The sequence below is a fragment of the Mesoplodon bidens genome (genome assembly GCF_964165515.1).
Source record: "Mesoplodon bidens genome assembly, chromosome: 2".
Lineage (NCBI taxonomy): Eukaryota > Metazoa > Chordata > Mammalia > Artiodactyla > Ziphiidae > Mesoplodon > Mesoplodon bidens.
The window spans coordinates 133503128-133527044 of record NC_138177.1 but is presented as its reverse complement, the minus strand read 5'-3'; the positions used below and the strand labels follow the sequence as shown (position 1 = coordinate 133527044).

The window sequence follows — 23917 nt, the reverse complement described above, 5'->3', positions numbered from 1 at the left end:
CCGCAAGCCACTTGGAGTGGCCAAAACAAAAAACAAACAAACAAAAAAAACCAGGAGGAAAAGCAGATTTGTGGGGAAAGATGATTTGTTCCTTCTTGTCTACTGAGTTTTAGGTGTCTCTGGAAGACAGGAAACTGTTATTTAATGAGTACTTATTAGGTACCTGTCCCTGTAGTAGGCACTTTAAAAGATTATCTTATTTATCCCAACAAAAACAATAGTAGTAACAATACTAATAATAATGCCATCCACCATTTACTGAGCACTTATCATTTGTTAGGAACTGAACACAGTGTATTATCTCCATCCTCCCCATCATGGAGCATTATTCCCTCCATTTGGCAGATGAGGGACCTGAGTATTCCAGAAGTTGATGCACTTGCTCAAAGGCTTAGGGGCAGCAAGTGCCACAGTAAGGATTCAAAACCTTATGTTTGACTCATAACCTTACATGCCTGACTCGTGCCAGACTGCCTCTCCAAGAGGTATTTGGTATTAACCCACAAAGAAGCTGAAGTTTAAGAAGTCTAATTTGTCATAGAGCTTGTAACCTATAAGTAGAAAAACCAGGACATGACCACTGTCAGACACCGAAGTCCAAGCTTTCTTCTTTATCCAGATAATACTAAAGAGTTATTAATTAGACCCATGTGGATCTGTGACAGTTCTCACTGGTCAGTGGGAAATATGAAAAATAATAACCACGTGGAGAGTTTTTCATAAAGCTAAATTTATTCAATATAAAAGACTGTCCTTTAAGATTGTGTCCTACCTAACGTTTTAGTGTTAAAATGGCTCTTCCTACATGACATTGTGGTGGTAATATATGGTGATAGTTGTGGGGAGAGGACTTTAATAGGTTGACCCCTCTTACATCACTGATATTTGACCATTTCTTGACTCATAAATTAGCAAATTCATATGCTGCAACCTAATATTCTCTTGCTCTCAATTACCTGGCCAAAAAAAAGGTAACTCTATAACCTCAAAGTCCTTTTGAAAAATTTCTGGTCTTTTTGAAATCCCAAAGTCTAAGAAAAATCTATTTTGCTTCATGTTGTGATCCTAGAATCAGGAGTACTTTGGAAATGATTAGATGAAAGCAGGCAAAGACAGAGATTAATAAAGGCTGGCTGTGGTTTTATTTATTTATTTATTAAGTAATTTATTTATTTTTGGCTGTGTTGGGTCTTCGTTGCTGCGTGCGGGCTTTCTCTAGTTGCGGCGAGCGGGGGCTATTCTTTGTTGTCATGCGAGGGCTTCTTATTGCAGTGACTTCTCTTGTTGCGGAGCATGGGCTCTAGGTGAGCAGGCTTCAGTAGTTGCAGCACGTGGGCTCAGTAGTTGTGGCGCATGGGCTTAGTTGCTCCGCGGCATGTGGGATCTTCCCAGACCAGGGCTCGAACACATGTCCCCTGCATTGGCAGGCGGATTCTTAACCACCGCGCCACCAGGGAAGTCCCTGGCTGTAGTTTTAAACCTGATAACTGCGAGGCTGATATTGTCACTAATTTAAAAAAAAAAAAATGAGAAAAAAAAAACAGATCTGTGGGAGAAGATAATGAGTTCAGTGTAGAATTTTAAAGGAATAATATACCACATGACTTCTGATACAGGTTCAGTTTATCAATTTTGACTGCTGTGCTTGATTAAAAATTATTCCTAAGTGTTTTTAAAGTGCTGGCATCCAAGTTTGGGGAAAAAAATAGTTTAAAATGTGTTTCTGATGATTATAGGCTTCTTGTTAAGTCTTACATCCAGGCTGGAATTCTCAGGTGTAATATCCTGCTCTTTTTTTTTTTTTTTTTTTTTTTTTTCGGTACGTGGACCTCTCACTGTTGTGGCCTCTCCCATTGTGGAGCACAGGCTCCAGGTGTGCAGGCTCAGCGGCCATGGCTCACGGGCCCAGCCGCTCCGCGGCATGTGGGATCTTCCCGGACCGGGGCACGAACCCATATCCCCTGCGTCGGCAGGCAGACTCTCAACCACTGCACCACCAGGGAAGCCCTCCTGCTCATTTTTAAAGCAAGGTCCTGAACTGTGTGCTTAAAATCCATTTTTATCCCCAGTTTGTTGTCCATCAAGAACTGTAGGATTTCTGGTTCAGCTACGGAAACCGATGCCACTGTGTGAATATTATTTTCTGTTTCAGATCCAATATTTCAGATCCAATATGAAAACAACATCTATAGCAGGAGTGTAGGCGTTCCCTACAGAAGAATGTGTCTGAGTCAGCGCTGGCCTCTCTTTTGTGACAGTATGCAAATTGCCAATGGCAGAGTTCAGTTACATTGAAATATGTGCCATTTTTCACAGCTCATTGTACTTTATGTCTTGTATTTCTGAAAATCACTTGAGATTTGCCTACATGATAAATTTCCCTTTCCCAGTCATAAAAAAAGACAGTAGATCTACAGTCAAGTCTACTTCCTTCACGAAAGTCACGAGAGAAGAGCTTTTGGCTTTTCCTTCCGTTCTCTTCCCCTCTGCATCATAATGAAGATAATATAGAGATGTGAGGGTAGCCAGTAAAGTAACCTCATGAACTCAAAGACAGCAGAAATATAGGTACACATTTTTAATACAAATTCACATCTTGGACGTCTGCTAGCTTTCTTTCACTCCCAGCCAATTTAATGGCCTGCTGTGGAGACTTGTTATTCAACTTGGAATTTCATCTTGCCTAGAAGGAAGCTATTGCTTACCAGATATTTCTAAATTGAGAAAGTAATCTTATAATTATCCAGCAAGCATAATGGGCCCAGAGAAGCTCTTAGTTGTGACAGCTCAGAGCCCTGAACTCGTACTTTCTTACCTGTGTTTGGTGCCCCATCATCTGAATCCCAGAGCTTCTCAGAAATGTTATGATGTTCTTTGCGTCTGTAAAGTTTTCACTTCTCTGGGGAGGGCTTATTTGCTGACATAATTTTAAGATCATATAACCTAAAACCTATGTTGATTATCTTATCTTTCAAAGAAAGCAGAAAATAAGGGAGTTTATATTGAAGGCCTGTTATATCCCCAGCACTGTGCAAGCCACAGGGCATATCACAGTGAGCATGACACTAAGTCTTCCCTTCAGAAAGCTTTCAGAACTGCTGAGGATAATGGCAGCTAACTCTGTCACTGCATTTACTATGTGCTCCAAAAGGCATCATTCTAAGTGTATTAATTCATATTTTATATGAAATCAAGCCTATTGTTATCCTCATTTTATGGATTAGGAAACTGAGGCACAGAGACACTCAACTAATAAGCGTCACAGCCTGGATTTGAATCTGACTTTAAATAAATGACTTAGTGTTGATGAGTACTATTGAAGGGAAAGTTAAGATGCTGTGGGAGCTTTTGCTAATGTGATTTCACCTGATCCAGGTGGGTAGATGAGTGGGTAAGAATTAGGGTGGGACTGATCTAGGCAAAAGTTGTCCTTTGACTACTTTTAGGCTGAGCAGCTTTCTTTAGTTTGTTGTCTTGTACTCAGTTCACTTCATCTCTATTTACAGACTCACTCCAGTGAGTTTGTTATTCTGATCGTTTCTGGGCTCCACCTCATTTTAATCAGAAGTCTCTTGGTTGCAAGCAATAAAACCTCAACTTGATCTTATAGACAGAAGGGGAAATTCACTGATAGGCTACAGGTTCTTTTTACATAACTGCAGGAAGGGACAGTTGGAACCAGAGACCTGGTGCTGGCAGAGGTGACTCTGTACATTTGTCTGACTCTCTTCTACTTCAAACTGGCTTCCTCAGCATGGTATGAGCATGGCTGTCCATGGCTCCTAAGCCTCTCTGCCAGAAAGGGGCTGGCTCTCTGCCCTTGGGTCCACTTTGGAAAATCTATAGGATGTTCTTGTGCGGTTCGGGTGTCCACACTTGGACCAGTTACCGTGGCCAGACAGACAGACATGTTGAGTACCCAGCTTTGGGACAGAAGTCAACCAGCTTTGGTGATTGTAAGCTGGATATCAATCCATTATTATCTATTATAAAGAACATTCCCAGTGTTGCCTTTTACGTCCACCCCTCTGAAGCTCCTTCTCTTGATCAGAGTAATTTGCCTGGCCCACCAAGCATTTTCTTTCAGCGGCTCATAGTGCTGCGCTGAGGATTATAACAATGCACACAGAATGTGTCATATCAGTATGTTTCATGAAATGAGAAGATCTTTCCACACTCCTTTCTCAGTCTTCTTATTTAGAGGTCCCCTGTGCAAAGTCAACACCTTAAAATGTCCCAGAACCTCATCTTTGAAGGCACTAAGAGCTCCCTTGGAATAATAGTTGAGGGATTAGTAAGTTCTAAATTTAATTGTAAACACAAAGGAAAGTGACTCACCCAAGGTCACTGCAGTGGCAAGTGCCATGAATTTTATTTTTCCTGCCCAGGCTCGAAATAAGCAGGTATGCCTTGTTCCAAGTTGTTGAATCTAAAAATGGAATCATTATGTTGAGGCCAACTCCTGGGAATCTTGTATGAATTGTTGGGAGGAAGTGAGCCTTTCCCTGCCCCTGTGGTTTACCCCTCGGTTAAGGGCAGGGACTTTGGAGCAAGATGTGTCTGTGTTAAGTTCTGTCCTGGCGTATACTTTGTTTTTTTTATTTTATTTTATTTTATTTTTATTTTATTTATTTTTACTTTTGGCCATGTTGGGTCTTCGTTGCTGCGTGCAGGCTTTCTCTAGTTGAGGCGAGCAGGGGCTACTCTTCGTTGCGGTGCGTAGGCTTCTCATTGCGGTGGCTTCTCTTGTTGGGAGCATGGGCTCTAGGCACATGGGTTTCAGTAGTTGTGGCACACGGGCTCAGTAGTTGTGGCACGTGGGCTCAGTACTTGTGGCTCATGGGCTCTAGAGTTCAGGCTCAGTAGTTGTGGTGTACGGACTTAGTTGCTCCGAGACATGTGGGATCTTCCCGGACCAGGGGTCGAACCCATGTCCCCTGCATTGACAGGTGGATTCTTAACCACAGCGCCACCAGAGAAGCCCCCTGGCATATACTTTGGATTCTCTGTACCTCCGTTACTTCAACTCTAAAATGAGGATGATAGAAGTACCTAACTCATAGGTCTGTTGTGTACATCGATATCTAAAATATGTAACCTGGGCTTCCCTGGTGGTGCAGTGGTTTGGAATCTGCCTGCCAATGCAGGGGATATGGGCTCGTGCCCTGGTCTGGAAAGGCCCCACATGCCGTGGAGCAACTAAGCCTGTGTGCCACGACTACTGAAGCCCGTGCATCTAGAGCCCATGCTCCGCAACAAGAGAAGCCACCGCAATGAGAAGCCTGCGCACCGCAACGAAGAGTAGACCCTGCTTGCTGCAACTAGAGAAAGCCTGCATGCAGCAATGAAGATCCAACGCAGCCAAAAATCAGTAAATAAATTTTTTTAAATCCCCAGAAAATTAAAAAAAAAAAATGTAACCTATCTGGCTTGGTAGCTGGCAACCGTGCTCCGTAAGTTCTAGCGATTGTTTTATCACCATCATGTACTGGCTCTGTCCCTTGGACCAGAGGTTTCAGGGTAATCAGTATAAGAGATGGGACATTGTGGTGGGTCAGATGCTTTTCAGAGCTCTGATTTCATCCTTCCACATTTTTGAGGACAGGATAAGAGAAAGAGAAGGAAATTAATACCTCTTGGGCACCTGCTATCTGCCACATACCTTCACACATATATCATTCAGCTGTAATTCAATATTTCCATAATTATTCCTCTAGTTTCTGTCTCACCAGATATGTACATGTCATAAGTGCAAGGCTCCATTAGTCTTTTCTCACAGCACAGAGCAGGTGCTCAGCAAGCATATGTTGAACTCAACTTTGATGGCAACGCTTCATTCAGGTAGCAGTTACTGCATTCTCACTGTTGGGAGAAATGAAGGTTTCTAAGCACTACTGCTGCTAATAAGTAGTGGAACCAATCTGAACCCAGATTTTTCTCGCTGCTATATGCCAGTGCCCTTTCTTTTCATTTACAAGTGCAAATGATGAGGACAAGTTCTACGAGTAGTAGTACCCTATGTCATATGCAAATTGGGTTTTAAAGTGTTTAACTGGGGAAGTCAGCCCTTCTGTCACATCGCTGGTTAATCTGGGTTTAAACAAAGGTAGAATTGCAGACCTCTGCAGTATCATTTTCAAATAGAGGCACTTTTTGCCCTTCCTAAGGCCATTTGATCCACACTAGAGGGAACAACACCAGTGGTTTCCGTTTATAAGGTAGTTTAGAGTTCTTATTCTGAAAATTCCCATGAGCACCATTTACTGACTTTCCCATGTCTTTCTTCTCTGTCTTCAGCTGTGATCCTTTAAACTAGAGGCCACAGGGTCACCTTCACTGTGCGCCCTTCCTTTCATGGGCACCATGAAATCCACCCAGGTGCATTTAAGATTTAAGTTCCCGAACTTTGATTCATTTACCACTAGCCCTTTATCAAGCTTATATTCTATTCTGCCATATGTTTAAGAAACAAATAAGACAAAATTAATGATATTAGTATACAAGAGACAAACACATAAGATTGTTAAATATATATAATGTTACAAAAAAATACTGATAAAATAAATTGGTCATGCTGTGAAGGGGCACCACCCAGGGGCTCAGGGAAGAATTAAGGGAAGAGGTAATTTTTAAATTCTTTTTATGTCACATAATCTGTTTAGGAGCAAAGTTAAAAAAAAGAAAAAAGAAAAAGCTAGGAATGAGGGAGAAGAGTTCTAGGATCTTCCTTCCATATGGGGGAAATAAGAGAGAATCTAAATGAGAGATAGTTCTGGTCCTAAAAAATATTAGAAGTAAGCAGCTAGGGGTACTCACAGTCATCCAGGGGTCCTAGGCTGTAGTCTCAGGATATTACGTGGTGGGGTTAAATCTCTCAGGTTAGAAACTAATAGGGAATTGAGGAGACAAAAATGAAATTATAACCTAATCTAGTAATAATGAATGGCTGGGCATAATCTGATCATTATCTATTGTATTGTTGCAAATCTGATGGGCGCCTGTTGAAGAAAGAGTATATCAGGGCTTCCCTGGTGGCGCAGTGGTTAAGAATCTGCCTGCCAATGCAGGGGACACGAGTTCGAGCCCTGGTCCGGGAAGATCCCACATGCCAGGGAGCAACTAAGCCCGTGCACCACAACTACTGAAACCTGCTCACCGCAACAAAGAGTAGCCCCTGCTCGCTGCAACTACAGAAAAGCCTGCGCGCAGCAGCAAAGACCCAATGCAGCCAAAAAAAAAAAAAAAAAAAAAAGAGCATATCAATATGCCCAGAAAAGCAACCAGGGTGGGGGTGGGAGTGGTGGTGTCAAATAGTACACCAGTGTTCCCCAAAGGAGAAAGTGTCCTGTCCAGGTAATTGTTTTCACCAACCCTATAGCAGAGTTAGGAACGTGGGTTTATCATAGGTTGACTTCATTTACTATCATCATTAGCATCTTTATTAAATACTTGATATTTGCCAGGTACCATGCTTAGTGCTTTTTATGTATTGCTCCATTTAATCCTTTCAACATCCCTAGTGTGTAACTGCTCTTATTTTTTTCCCATTTTATATATGAAGAAACTCAGGCTTGGAGAGGTCAGATAACCTGCTTAGGATTTCAGAGCTTTTAAGTTGAGAAGGTAGGGTCACAAACTCCTAACACTCTACTATACAAGTCACACCTTTCCTCTCACCTTGAGATAGCTTACCTATCTGCCAACTATGTACTAGACTCTCTGCCTGGGTATCTCTCAGACATTTACCAATGGCCAAGTAAACCCATCCTTTCTCCTATCCAGATCAGTCTCTCTCTGTGTTCCCTGCCTTGTCCAAGCAAAATGCATGAGTTCAGGCCTTAGAGTAAACCATCATATAATAATTTCCCCTGTAAATTGCCTTTAAAAAAGGATGGGATATGGTGGGAGGCAGACAAGCATTCTGGTCAATTTATCACTGTCATCATTTATTTCAACTAACTGTCCTTTAACTATGCATCAGTTTCACATGTGTTTTGATAGTTTGCGTCTCTCCTAAGTCTGAAGTCTGCACTTGTCCATGGAGTTCAGAACTAACTTTTATCTCCCAGTGTCTTTAGTGAGTGTACATTTTTGCCTCTAATTGGATATTTTAAGGGGAAAGAAATTCTAATATCAGGACTTGAACCCTGAAAGGGTTCAAGAAGAAAAAACTTTGGCTGAAATGACCATCAAAAGGTATCTGATAGGCTTAAAGCCTGACAGATCTGAAAGGCATTTGGAAATGACAAGCCTGTGTTCATTTCTGAGAGTTAGTCCAGGTGGATGAATAAAACTCTTCTGCCTGGTGTGTTGGTCATTTATGTAGTAGCTTCAAGCCCCATTAAATGGTGCTTGACTGCTGAATTTGGAGAGGACAGTTGAGCCTACAGTTTAATACCAATAACTGGCCGTATCTTTTACATTTTAGGAAGACATCTCCCAAGTGGTTGGTCAAGGTGTGGTGGCAGGTCAGCAGAAGGCACTGGAATGTCCAACTGACAGCGTACGTAACTGACCCTTTATGTTTGCTCTACTCGGATGGTGTGTGTTATAAATGGGTTCCAGAAGAAAAGGAGATGGTTGCAATGAAATCTGATCCTTTATTACTTGGCAGGAAGTTAAGGTATGTCTTTCAACCTGAAGTCAACCCACAGCTGTATCACCGATCCTGTGCAGGATGTGTGGAAATACCCTTTTTATGTCTTCCTGTACCAACACCCTAAGCAGGTGTTTAAAAGTGAGGCATCTCTGAAAACACACTTGCACCTAAATTTTGAGAGCCCCATGCCTTACATAATGTCATGAATAAAAATTTTAAGAAGGAGAGTTTGTAGTTTTATAGAATTATAAATGCAGTAACAAGTGTTCCTTGTATTTATATAGTTATTCTTCTTAAAAAACTATAAATTTCTATTTGTCAAATTTTTGTCCTTTTTTTGCCATTGAACTTTTTTTTGTGCTGCTAAAATTTACATTATTACCATATTAACTATTTTTATGTTTAAGGAACTATAGATTACTAGAGATTACAGGTATCCAAAATTATATGCTAAAAACCTAAATAAAAACAAGTAGGTGTAGAAAGAACCTTAGAAATAAGGTTCAACTGAAAAAAATTCACTTCAACTGAAAGTTGTAAGCAATTTTAAAAAATTTAGAACCAGATTTTTTTTTACTTTATGTAATATATTTGCAAATAGTATTAATGTGCTAGTACTTTACATACTGCCACTTATCTCAAGACATATATCAAACATCTCTAAAATTTTATAACCACAGAATTTTAGAACTGGGGTGAATCTACACATCCTCTGGCCTTTCTTTTCCCTGCTGAAAAGTGAACACTTAAATATCTAAGTCATTCTCCTTTCAGAAAGTGATTATTACCCTTTTCTATAGCTGCAGAACAGAAATGACTCAGAGATCATTTGGCAACATCTGCAGTGAAGCTGTGTCAGCTCATCATAAACAACTTCCCAACCATTTGAGCTATGACAAAAGGAATGAGATTCCTTGTGGAAATGGAATTTTTCATCCCTGAAGGTTTTCAGTCTGAAGCTGGCTGATCATTTATTAATATGTTATCAAAGGACATACAAACATTAGTAGCTATTATTAATTAAACTCCTAAGTTGTTCCTGGAATAGTGATAGGTTTATTTATGTACTTCTATCTTCAGTCTCTACAACAACCTTGCAAGGTATAGAGGTATCACCACCAATTTACAGATGAGGACATTTAGGAGGTTGAGTGGCTTGCCTGTGATCACACAGCTAATTAGTGATAGAAAACTCAGTCTGTCTTCTTTTGAGTAGTGATTTTTTTTTCTTATCATGAAGATCTGATGAAGTGTAGACTCCTTCCCCAGAAAAACACTGGTAAGTGTAACTTTGATACAACCGCAGAGGTTTTATAGTTCCTAGAATTCCCTCTATAAATCTCTTAGAAACCCACTTATCTTGTGTTAAGAATCCATGATTTAACTAAAACATAAGTTTCAACTTAAAAAAACAAACACCCCCCCCCAAAAAAAAAACACACTTGACTGAACTCCACACCCCTAGTGCCAATTTCTTTGGTCTAGAATGGGGGTTCCAGCATTCGTAAATTTTAAAGGCTCCCTAGCAGTTTCTGTTACGAAGACAGGGTTGAGAACCCCTGGTTTAGTTAGGCTGGATGACTTATAAAGTCCACTCCAAGTCTGATGTTCGAATACAGTAACATTCAGCAGCAAATCCAATCTGTCTTCTTTTTAAAAAATTTTTTTTGAATTTTATTTTATTTACTTTTTTAAACAGCAGGTTCTTATTAGTTATCTATTTTATTTATTTATTTAATTTTTTTAATACAGCAGGTTCTTATTAGTTATCCATTTTATACACATCAGTGTATACATGTCAATCCCAATCGCCCAATTCATCATACCACCACCACCACCCCCTGCCGCTTTCCCCCCTTGGTGTCCATACATTTGTTCTCTACATCTGTGTCTCAATTTCTGCCCTGCAAACCGGTTCATCTGTACCATTTTTCTAGGTTCCACATATATGCGTTAATATATGATATTTGTTTTTCTCTTTCTGACTTACTTCATTCCGTATCACAGTCTCTAAATCCATCCACGTCTCTACAAATGACCCAATTTAAAAAATTATTTTAATATAATTTTTAAAGGTTACAGTCTACAAATCCAAGTTTTCTAATCTTTCATTCTTGGTAGTTTGGTTTTATGTCAATGAATGAGTCGTGGGAGCTACGTTCATCCATCACCACATCTACCAACAAGTGGTCTGCCTCTAAACATATGTTTGTTTCACTTGGTTTCTATGGACTACTTCCTTATTTTTTCAACCCATATCTATTAGAAACCTACCTAGTATGCACAATGAAATGGATGCTACGTTAACTGGGAAATAAAGATGAGCAACAGATGTTCTCTGCTGTTAATAAAAGTCATGATGTAGTGATGACTGTCTCTTATGCTTTTCTGTTTTAAAATTCACACCATTTTTCATAAAAGAACTCTGTAGCTGGCATTTAGCTTTGTTGTCAATTTTCTTTCTTGGGATTATACAAAGGAAAGGTGACATAAGTACTGTGTGAGTTAAGATTATGTTCAGTTGCTGCAAGAAGTTTCTCTATTACCTAACGGTGTGGCTGTGATCAGTTTGAGGATGACATGGTGTCTCCATGGTGTCACGGACCCAAGCACCTCTTATCTGATTACTGTACCATTATTTGATTACCATCCTCAAACTATAGCATCCATTTTTTTGGTCTAAGACTGCTGCTCCAGTTATTACCATTGCATCCACATTTCATCTAAAGAAGGGGAAGGCAGGATTGTTCTCCTTAAGAAAATGACCTGAACATTGTACAGTTCATGTTTGTTTACATTCCATTGATCATAGACTAGTCTGTGGTCATGTCTGGCTTCAAGGAGGCTGGGAAGTGTGGTCTCTAGAGTAATTGGATATTTAGGTGGTTCCATGGTTCAGTTTTCTCGTAGCAACCCCTAGTTTGTCATTGTTTCACTTTCTTCTTTTTAAAATCACTGAAAATATATATTCAAAAAAGCCTTTTTAAATAAGTGAACAGTCATTATTAAATGATGGTGATAGAAAAACTGCAGAGAAAAAAAAGAACATCAGTAGAATCATAACCTAGCAACTGTTTGATAAACACTTTAAACTTGCAACATTCTTCAAATGCCGACTTTTAGTCCTCTAATTAGCTGTATGATTTCAGATGTCACTTGACATTTGTGTCTTGGTTTCTTTATCTGTAGAACAGTAATATTGTCTAATTCTCAAGGTTACTCTCATGATTAAATGAATTCATGGATATAGAAGTGTTTTTGAAAGCTGGAAAGCACAGTACAGACATACAATGAGTGGTATTGCTTTTCTTGTTACATACTGCACAGTGCCTTGTATTGAGGCATAGACTTCCACTGATGGAATCTTGGGGTGTTGTTTTTCTGGAGCAGTTACCTTGATCCTATTTCTGGACTCCAGGGACAGCCTGGTGCTTCATTGCCTCCAGCAGAATCTTCCAGCTGGGGATGGGTTTCCTGGCTAACTACAGATCCAGAAGGCAGGCCAGGTCACTACCTATATTTCTTAACTGCCTGTTAAGCAAGCATGGAGTCCTTTTGGTTTTTCTTAGTTTTCTAATACTAATATTCATTAGAGATATTATCAATAAAAATTCAGAATTACAAGTTAATTTTCCAAAGCTCTCACAGCAAAGGTCTCTGTACCTTCACTGAATTACAGATTTATTTCCTACTCTGAGTTTCCATGTCTTCAATTTTTCTCTCTGCATTCATTCATTCATTCATCAAACGTTTATTGAGGCCCTACTATGTTCCAGGCACTGGGAATCAAAGGTGAATAAGCATTCTTTTAGGTGAAGTGAAGTGTAATGATGTACCTGGGTTTGTTGTCTCTTCCTAACCCTAATGCTCAATTAACCTACCTCATGCATCTTTGACTATGTTAATATGTTCACAAAAGTTGGGCAGTGTCATGTGCTCAGAACATCTGCAGCACAGATTATTTTTCACTAAGCACAGCACAGATATACAGACTTCACACTGATTTCATCGTGTAAAAATGCTTCCTGGCCCCAGCTTCATACACAAACCACAAAGATAGCTTCTATCCTTCTTCCCTTCCTTGATCCATCCTTCACCAAAGCATTTTAGATATAAAGTTAAATAGGGAAGCATGGGGAATGGGACAGAAATCATCCTGACTTCCCCTTGCCACCTCTCCAACTCCAAGTTTTCAAGAGGCATTATTGGAGTGCACCATTGTTTTGGTAACAATACACCAATTTTAAAGTCTTCTCCTCTTGTTACCTTTCTCCTCTCTGACATTCGTCTAATTTTCGTTTCTTTTGTAGGCCGACAGCCGAATGAAACAGCAAAAATATTCAACGAAAGTCTCCTTCAGTTCACAAGAGATCCCTTTAGCACCAACTTCATACCATTCAACAGATGCAGACTTCACAGGCTATGGTATGAGTCTTTCTCTGAGCAGAATTGAATCCACTCATCAAACCTTAGAAAAGGAAGGGATTGTGATGTCCTGAAGAGAGCACTGGACCAAGAGTCAGGAAGCCTGGCTGGCATCCCTGCTCTACTTCCTGAGCTTTGGGACTTGGGCAGGTCACTTTACTTCCAAAATCATTTTTCTCATCTCCACTAGTGGGATTGCCTATTACTTATTGAATATAAAAGTAGTAGAACAAAAAAAGCCCTTAGTAAATGCTACTTGAATCTGAGGCTTCCAGATTATTCTCTAGTCTCTCCAAAATACTGTGTTTAGTTCATGAGTAATGTCTCTTAAAAATCACATTGAACCAAATTGTAGCCTTGTGTATGTCGATGTAATCTATTTAAAGACTTGATTTTCAGTGCTTAAAGAAATTGATAATCACTTTCTCTCTTTGAATTCCTGGATTGAATTATGCCAACTAATGGTTGAAAATAGACCTTCAAAATGAATAATGAGTATTTCCATTTTGCTTTTATGCAATGTAAGTCAGTTTTAAAAGAAGGACTATTTAAAACACATGCTCACCAATGGTAAAGCATAACCCTGCATGAATTTAGCAGACCTGACACCTTTATGGTATTTGCGTTTTACATATTTTTTCATGAATATTAACTCATAAAAAATTTATGAGGCAGGTGTTATTCTTAAGCACTAGATTTTTTACTAAAATACTTGATGGATGTGGTCAGCAAACTATGACCCCTGGGTCACAGTTGGCCCACCATCTGTTTTTATATGGTCTGCAAGCTAAAAATGGTTTTCACATTTTTAAAAGGTTGAAAAAAATCAAAAGAATGTTTCATGAAAATTATATGAAATTCAGATTTCAGTGTCCATAAATAAAATTTTATTGGAATACTCATTTGTTTAGGTATTGTCTATGGCTGCTTTCACACCATAAGGGTAGAGTTGAGTAGCGGCACCAGAGCCTGTATGGCCTGTAAAGCTCCAGATATTTACCATGTGGCCTCTTATGAAAAAAGTTTGATGACTCCAATGTAGACCAATTGAGTTTTGATAATATATATCCCATATCTTTACCTCTATAGCACAAATTAATCATCCCACAATTTAATCTGTGGAAATTGTATTCATTCAGGCATCTACTTACCAAACATTGATTGGGGGCTTGGTAGGAGTCAGGCTTTGGGCTGGATTCTATGAGAGAAATAAATACCAAGACTGACTCAGGACTGGCTATAGGGTAGCCAGAGGCAGAAGCAGAGGAGGGAAAGAAATACTGGAAAGATACTCCTCCAGTATCTCTTACTATGTTTTCTCTCCTCACTCAACAGACTAAGCTAGTGATTTACATAAGGAGTATAAACTATTTAAAGCATCCATGAAACTATGACGCTGTTTTTATTGGAAATTAGTGAACAATGTAGCATGAAATACATATGTTGCGAAAAGATCTCGAGTCAAATTAGGTTTACGATTTACTAGCCTTCTGATATGGCCTTTTAAAATTGTTGCCGAGGTTGTGTCATTGTTACACAAGAGGCCATTCGATTAATAAATTCCACGTGGTCAGGAGCGGCACCTATATGAAAGCCACACAGTGCCAGTCCCTGGGCTGAGCACCTCAGGCACGTTGTTTCTTTAATTCCTCAGACAGCCTCCTGGATGATGATTACGTGCATTTTTCTGATGACGAATGAGCCTCAGCTGCACCCACTATTAATTTCCTTCTTGTGAACTCACATCCACTTCTGTACCACCCCGAAACCTGTGCCCTTTGGTCTCGAAGACAATGATTATCACTGAGTCAGAGCAGAGCCCTCACAGGCTTATCTAGGGCCTGTGTTCTTTTGTTTTCTACCAAGTGTCAGCAAACTTCTTCTGTAAGGAGTCAAGGAGTAAATATAAGGCTTGTGGGCCACGTGGTCTCTCTGTTGCAGCTACTCAATTCTGCTGTCAGCAGCCGTAGACTAGATGTAAATGAATTAGCAGGGCTGTGTTCCAGTAAAACTTTATTTATAGACATTAAAATTTAAATTTCATATAATTTTCACATGTGTTGAAATGTTATTTTTCCTTGGATTTTTGTTTTTCAACCTTCTGAAATAAAAACCATTCTTGGTCCTCGGGCCATAGTGTACTGGCCCCAACTTGTACAGAGGTCTGTGGATCTCAACTTGGCCCCTGTGCATTAGCCGCAGCTGACCAGCAGATGGGGCCCTTTATTATCAGACCTTTACCAAATTATATCACTGTAAAAATCAGTACTCATGATGATCAAGACTAGTTATCAAAAAAGCTGACGTTCTCTAGAAAATATTATTTGTATAAGAGTCTCTTGAAACTAACATTTTGAATGTTTGGATTTTTCAGTGGGCTAGGTTTGACTGAGGATGCATATGTGTTAATATTTTTTTCCCCCAGTTTTTAGAAAAACCCAGTCTAAAACAATGATTTTTAAAAGTAAAACAGCAATAACTCTTTTCACAAGCCTTTTCAGTTACGGACCTAGCAATTAATTCTACAGTATTGTGTTTATAACATTTATTTTTTTACTATGTATATATTTGGGGATCATTTTTAGGTGATTGTTATTTTCAGTTGTGCCATACTTCATTGATTAGATCCTTTATACATTTTAATTCATATGATATGCCCTAATTGAAAGTACTTAAGCACTATTTCTTAATTAGTATTTTATAACTGTAGCTCAGCATTTATACCAGTCTTTATTCTCATTATAACATATACCTATATGTACTTAATCATTTAATCAACTTAAATTTTTCCATACCAGTTTTCACGGTATATATTAAGATTTTAAAAATTTCAAGTATAACTAAAATGGTTGATCATGTGGGTTGGTGGTAGCTATTGTTTTAATCTCAAAAGTGTCATAGGAACGTCATGTTTCATCTCCGGGTGAATGGGCAGTAGTGACCCAGCTTTTCACTTCATGGTGCTTGGGAGGAAAAGAGTGAAATGATAAACACACGTAAACGCTGCACTCCCCGAGCCGAGCCGTGGAGTGTGCGAGCTGAGCTGCATCTCCTACATTCCAGTCATTCTTGTGTTCACTCCTTCTTCAGGTGGTTTCCACGCTCCTATGTCAGTGGACCCTGCCACGTGTCCCATTGTTCCTGGCCAGGAAATGATTATAGAAATATCCAAGGGGCGTTCAGGGCTTGGTCTCAGCATTGTGGGAGGAAAAGACACACCCTTGGTAAGTTTCTAGAAGTGAGCTATATCCACGGGCACAGAGTTAGATGCTGAGCCTTATTATGGCCTTGGGTCACTTCTGTGGAAGACTTGGCTTTTTCATAGTATGTAAGTAGATGAACGATTGTTATTATGATCATTATCATCATTGTTATTTAGTGGACTGCTACATAAAAGTGTACATCCCTTACTCCACTTCCGAAATTTAGGCTTGGCTTTATTTTGACCATGTTCACGTCTACTCGTAATTTTTTTTAATTGGTCTAGAATGTTAATTTTTACTTGGATGATGGATCTTTGATTATTCAGTATTTTGATTGTCACTGGTCAACAGTGCCATTAAAATGTAAAACTTCCTGGGTTTTGATTTACAAAAATGTGATTAATCAATGTGCATGTTATTACTTGAATAAGTAATAACATGCACATTATTCAAAGTTAAACTGCCACAGAGGATATAAAGCGAAGGGTAAATCTCCCTCCTATCCTTTTGCCCTAGCCTTGCCCTTCAACCCCACCCCCGATCCCAACCAGGGCCTCCCCCTAGAGACAACCACTCTTACTAATGAATATGCTTTTTTTTTTTTTTTTAGATGTTGGGGGTAGGAGTTTATTAATTTATTTTATTTATTTTTGCTGCGTTGGGTCTTCGTTTCTGTGCGAGGGCTTTCTCTAGTTGTGGCAAGCGGGGGTCACTCTTCATCACGGTGCGCGGGCCTCTCACCATCGCGGCCTCTCTTGTTGTGGAGCACAGGCTCCAGACGCGCAGGCTCAGTAGTTGTGGCGCACGGGCCTAGTTGCTCCGCGGCATGTGGGATCCTCCCAGACCAGGGCTCGAACCTGTGTCCCCTGCATTAGCAGGCAGATTCTCAACCACTACGCCACCAGGGAAGCCTTGAATATGCTTTTAAATGAACATTTTGATATTTCTTTTGCTCATTTTATTTGGTAAGAAGTAAATTGCATATGCCAGATTTATAGTGAAAACAAGTATAGTATCAATAAAATAATTCTTTACATTTTTGACAGGAATATAATGTTTCTGTGTTAGTACTGTTGGAGGGGGCAGGGAATCCTGTTCTATTTTTCTGTAATGAATATTAGTCCCCTAAGGCACTAGGCAACTCAAGAACAGCATAGGCGGCAGAAACCAGGGTCTTACTGCCTTCTACATGTTTCCTGGTCATGCTCTTCCTCTCTCCTGCTATCCGGACTGATCTAGAGAATCCTATGTTTAGTTTGACCTTACTAGTGAGCCACCTGAACTTGAATGTGCTCAGAGGCTGGTGTTTATTTATTAAAGGATTTTATTTCCTTCAGCTCAATTAAAGTATTGTTAAAACTTTTCTCCAGGGGCTTCCCTGGTGGCGCAGTGGTTGAGAGTCCGCCTGCCGATGCAGGGGACACGGGTTCGTGCCCCGGTCCGGGAGGATCCCACATGCTGCGGAGCGGCTGGGCCCGTGAGCCATGGCCGCTGAGCCTGCGCGTCCGGAGCCTGTGCTCCACAGCGGGAAAGCCCACAGCAGTGAGAGGCCCGCGTACTGCAAAAAAAACAAAAAAAAACAACTTTTCTCCAGGGTTCAGGATAATTTATTTCCTGAATTACTCTGGCTTGGCCTGTGCAGGCAGGAACTGCTGTGTGTAGCATCCCGCATGCACTGTGACGTTTTCATTAGCTTGGGTGGAATTGGGAGCACCTGGAGTCAGCCAGCTCAGCCAGTTTTAGCTCCCAGCCCTTTCATGGGTCTTTGGCTCCTTAAGGCCCCAGAACTTTTCTACTTTGTTTGTTGTCTGGCTTGGAATGCCCTCTGTTCAGCTTTTGTCATTGAGGAAAGGGGCAAACTCTTCCTTAGAAGCTTCCCTTCAAGTGATTTGGTCTAGGTTATATTTTCAAATTGTGTTTTTAATAATGCCTTCTAATTATATGTGATCTGGCCTTTGAACAGTTCATAGAATCACTTCAGCCATCCAGCAAGCTCCTACCATACCAGGAGGTAACACGCCACCAGTAGAGGACCAGACCAGTGTTACCCAGACCCACATGCATCCCAGCCTCTTAGACTCTCTCACCTCCCCTCAAACTGCTCTCTTCTTGCACCACCTACCCGCCCATCAAGATTCTGTACCTCCTCCAGGCCCCGCCCCACATCTTCCCTTGCTTCTCCAGCCTCCATGATCTCTCCTCAGCTGATCTGGGAGCTGATGGCTGACCATCCCTCTCCTTTAGCTCTCAGCCATACTTCCTCTCTACAATTCCCAGCTGGGGCAGGTTCCTTAACCCCTCTATTTCCTGATCTATTAAAGGGGACTGTAATACCTTGTAGAGTTACCAAGAGGATCAAAGAGATGACCTTAGCCTGGTGCCTAGTACATGGTAAGCAACTGCACATGACATGTGCCTTCTCCAAGCCTCAGTTTCCACACATACTAAGTAAGCCCAATAATCACAACTCACTTGGTTGTGGTGAGGATCAGAGACTTTGTAAACAGTAGAAAATTTTATGTATATACATATATATCATTGTTCTACGAAGGCCATCAGGGTAGTTTTCAGAGACTGCTGGTTGACCTTGAACATTAGAGATGTCTGCCTCCCATAGCCTGTTGCCTCGTTTTCCCAAAGAGATGTTCTTGAATAGTAAATAAATTGAATTTGTATAAAGTTCTATTTGAAATGAACCAGAGAAATTACGCTTTAAGGAAATTCCTCAGTGAATTCTTTCATAAAGAAAAAGTCACCCTCTGATTTATTTGTTGTAAATATAAGCCTCTTAATAACTGGTTAAAATAAGACAGCATTAGATTTCCCAGAGGGAATTGGAAGACTTTAATCAGCATGTCTGGCCTAGCTGAATGAGTTTGTTGGCTGATTTTTTTTTTTCCTTTCGTTGTTATCGATTTGATTTTTGCTTTGTGTGGGTTGGTTAGATGTGCCTGTCTGCTCTTGGGTCTTTAATACTGTGTACATTTGTGCTGCTGGCCACCAGCTTGAGGGCTTCCACTGCTTGACATCACCTTCTGCATCCTGCATGAGAGGCTGTTTGAGAAATACTGTCCTCTGCTTCTCTTGCTACCATGAGGCAGCCAAACAAATTCTTTAGGAGCGTCTTGAGGTTCATAATATATGGTTCTGCCTTTTGAGACTACAAATCCCATTGTCCTTGGAAGGACAAGCACCACTTAAAAATGAGAAATGAGACACAGCTTTTATTTCCTAACCTCAGGTACCTCATCAAAAGCTGTAAGTTAGACTCACAAGTAATATATAGGCATGATATTTTGGTGAGGCTGAACAGGAGGTGGGTGGAAGGTGCTTTAACAAATAAAACCATTGTTTACCACAATGAAGGTCTTTCTTTTTTTCCTTTCCCCCCGGCCTGGCTCCAAATTCTGATATGGGACACATAGCCTAATTGACACTCCAGGTTACTTTGTCCAAGCAGGTCCTGGGAGTGCATCCAGCCAACAGGAAGTTAGCAAACAAAGATGAGAGCGTATTAAAGGAAATCATGGGCAATGTTGAGATCCACTGACAGAAGCACCTTTGCACTTGCTTATTTGCATCCTGATATGCATCCTTATTTTAGCTCTGGTGCTGAGAAAGAGCACATTCTAAGGGCTGGTGATCCTTCTTAAGCATTTGCCCCAAACCACCCCCCCACCTTCCCCGCACCCAGTTAGGGTTTCTGTGCCCTCTTTGTTGTGTGTCCAACAGATTTTTTTTTTGCCATCTTTAGAGGAATTAAGCCTCTGGGACTTGGTCTTGACACCACATCAGTTCTATCTGCTATAAATAGTTTCTCTGGATCCAAGACGGGTGGTTTCTGAGATCACAGAGGGAGATCTCACTTAGCATCTCATTGTATTTGCACCCAGTCATCTAAATAGACCTCTTAAAATACCAAGGTAATGCTGAGGGTGACCCCCTTGGGAAGGTTGAGGAGCACACCTGGACCCAGTCCTCAATGACAAGCTTTTCTTCTGTTGTTTTAACCATATGATATGTCCCCAGGTCTGCTTTTGGTGAGTGTGGCTCCTCTGATAGGAAGCATGTGTTTGCTCAAAGACTGCCCTTTGCTTAGTGCTGAGGATACAAAATTGAATGAAATAACCTGCCCTTAAAGAGCTCACACACTCATTTAAGTTGATTCTACTGCCTTTAATGTTTGTGGTCTATATAGGGGATCAACCAATGAAAAATCCTAATAGGGACTGTTAAAATAGGGAATTTGTCTGAAAAGTGGAAAAAAGTAAATCTGTAGTATGAACTTTCTAGATTTAATTAATACAGGCTAGTTTTTATGTGTTTCTTGTAAGCAGGTGTCTTAGTCTGTTCAGGCTGCTGTAACAAAATACCACAGACTGAGTGGCTTACAAACAACAGAAATTTCTCTCTCACAGTTCTGGAGGCTGGAAGTCCAAGGTCAGGGTGCCAACATGGTCGGATGAAGGCGCTCTTCTGGGTTGCAGGTTTCTTGTATCCTTCCATGGTGAAAGGAGCAAGGGAGCTCTGCAAGGGGGCCTCTTTTATAAGGGAACTCATCCCATTCATGAGGGCTTTGCCCTCATGACCTTATCGCCTCTCAAAGACCCTGCCTCCTTTGAGGAGGGGCACTGGGATTTCTACAATTGAATTTGAGGGAGGCACGCAGCCAGGAAACCAGATAAGGCACATTACATAAAAGAGATCATATATTAATTAATATTTTTAAGATTTCCTTCCATCCATCTATCTAGCCATCTTTTCATCCTGTCTCCCTCCCGCCCCCTTTTTGGTCTTGGAGTGGTAATTTGCATGAAATCCTGTGACTCAGAAGACTTGGCATATTCTGCCAAATGGAAGACCATGGACTCTTACTTCTTATGATGCTTGCATCATATTTCTTACGCCTGTCCTGGAATCCCTCAATGCCCCCTTCTCAGAAATGTTTGCTTACTGACTAGAAGTTTTATTTGCAGTGTCCTCAGAAGAACTAAAATATAGCTCTCCAGTGTCATTTATTGGGGTTATTTTATTATCAGCCTTGGGAATTCTAGAGAAGAGAAAGAAAAACTTAAATATTTTATTTAAGCATATTGGCAGACTTGAACTGTCCTTGGGATTGAGCAAATGAAGTGAAGAAAGAATGAGGAGAGTTGCTCCAGAACCCTCACTCTGCATTTTCCTTTCTCTGAGTACCATTGTCAAATGTCCCAGACTATAGACAGTGTTTCTATTAAACCTAACAGGCAGCATAGCAGAGTAATGATGCTGATTCTGCAGTATCAGAATCCCAGATCTTTAACTGTGGTGGGACCTTGGACAAGAGACTTAACCCTTCTGAGTTAAATCTGCTTCGTCCTTTGTAAAACAGTGGTGATGACCACCAAATCTTCCTCTTAAGGTTGGAAGGTTGGCATGGAGATTAATTAAGATAAAGAATATTAAGGACTTTTCCCAGTGCCTGTCTACACTGAGTTCAGTTATTATTAATTATTGTTAAACATTCGTCTTAAAGTAGATCCTTTGCTCCCTTCATCGGCGTGTCTTTAGTATGTTTTCTGCATATTGAGAAACATGACTCTGTTTCTAGATAATTAGCCATTTGTTTTTCAGCATCAAACTTTTAAAAAGTGATTCAGGTACTGTTCTTAATCCATAATTAATAAACATCATCTCATTTAACCTTCACAACAATCCTATAGGAGAGGGAGTAGCATTATCCCCATTTTATAAGTGAGGAAACCGAGACACAGGTAAGCGAGGTAACTTCTCCAAGGACACAATACTAGCAGTTGGTCCAGTTGGAGTTTAATTAGACAGTCTGACTCAAAAGCCGCACTGTTGGGGCCCCTTCTGTAGCACTACCACTCTGTGTCGTCAACCTTCACCTGGGAAAGGGAGTTATCCATCTCACCCACCAGACCCTAAGCTTCTTGAGAACAGACCTGTTTATTTTGTATCTTTGGTACCCCATATAGAGCCTTGCACACTTAAAAATATGACTCTAACCAGCCTTGTTGTAATCACTCTGAATTCCAGCCATGCCAGCCTTTTTCAGTTCCTTTTATGAGTCTTGTTCCCACCTGATGCAAGGCTTTTGCACGCTGTTAGATCTGTCTGGAGTGCTTCTCTGACCGGTTTTAGCTATACCTAGAGTATTCTGTTCATTTCTGGGCATCATTATGTGGTTGACAAGAACATTGTTGGAACCACGTTATCTCAGGAAGAATTGAACAAACTGGAAAAGTGAAGACCAGGAAGGACAACAGTGACTTTCTGCAAGCATGTAAGGTTATCTCCTTGTAGATGAAGGATGAGAACAATTCAGGTGCTCCCAAGGTGCCCAGTGAAAAACAGATTTCACGTTATTTTAAGGAAGAACTTCCTAAACATCAGCTGACCAAAGATGGCATGAACTGCCTGGGGATAGTGAGTGCCCCATCCCAGGAAATATTTTGACAAAGGCAGGCAGCCACTCTGCAAGGATATTATTATTATTAGACTTTGTTTTTTAATCAAGGAGCAACATTTACATTTATAAATCTCTTTTTCAAAATGACAATATAAGAAAATTCATTATCCTTCCACCCCCTTTGCATTCCTATCTCACAAATTTCTTAAAACTTCAAAGTCCTGAGTTTTTTAAACTAGAGAATAATGCATAATTATTGTTCTCTTGTTTTGTTTTAGGGAAGCTATTAATTGTTATCACTTTTGGAAAGGAAAGTTCATAAATATGTGTCCTAGTTGCTATACTGGTATTCTTCTGGGTCCGGAGATAAGCTTATCTCTTTGTAAGAGGAATACAGTTAGACTAGGGCAATTGTTTTATCTTTATATTCTTGGTACCATCCTGTTGTAAATGAGGTCAGTGGATTCCCTGGATAGATTGTAAAATTTAGATATTCGTAGTATTAAAAAGGCCTGGGAATGTCATATTCAGAATCTGGTCATTTCTCTCCAAGTTGCACACCTGTAATTTTTTCACCGCCTATTTAGTACCAGTTTAATTCATTCTTATGAAACAGAAGTTCTCTAGGGCAGGTCCATTAGCAAGAAGCATCAAGATAGAAGGACTCTCCCAATTGGACACTATGTGGAGAAGGAGAGGGAGTAGCATTATCCCCATTTTATAAGTGAGGAAACCGAGACACAGGTAAGCGAGGTAACTTCTCCATGGTTTAGCTATAACCATGTGTCAGGTTCTGAAGTGACCTGATTTAACACTTCACCATGCTGCATACTATTGTTTAGCTGTTACAGCTTCTGACCATTTAACTGTAGGACTGTGGCAACTTAAAGCACTAGATATTTTTTAAAGTAAGCAGAGTAGAAAACTATTTTACATTTGATTAAGTGTTTTATCTTGCTGTTCTCCTTCAAATGAACTTTGCACAGTCTGTTTCATGAGGAGCGTGGTTTGCTTTGACGTGTAAACCCCCAAAGCCAAGTTCCTTTTATTGTTATTGCTTAAGTCATATATTTTTATACTAAACATCTTATTACCTTAGTTTTATTTTAAATCAAGGCAGAGTTTGCAAAAAGTCCATGAATCACACTGAAAGAATGTTAACGAATAGTACCTCTGAATTTCCAGATTTGGGCATTTCTGATCTTAAAGAATATGACTGTAAGCAAAAATATTATGCAAGCTGAGTAAAATTTAGATAAATAAGTACCAGATGGAACT

The 23917-nt window shown here is 40.2% G+C and overlaps 1 protein-coding gene across 1 annotated transcript in view; it reads left to right on the top strand.

Annotated features, from left to right (window-relative positions):
* The window catches only part of PATJ (PATJ crumbs cell polarity complex component), a 348566-nt gene that overhangs the window by 265939 nt on the left and 58710 nt on the right, over positions 1–23917 (top strand). The window contains exons 31-33 of the mRNA XM_081223688.1: positions 8429–8503; positions 12910–13024; positions 16115–16248. Coding sequence (XP_081079814.1) covers positions 8429–8503; positions 12910–13024; positions 16115–16248 — 324 coding nt within the window. The remainder of the gene's footprint in view (positions 1–8428; positions 8504–12909; positions 13025–16114; positions 16249–23917) is intronic.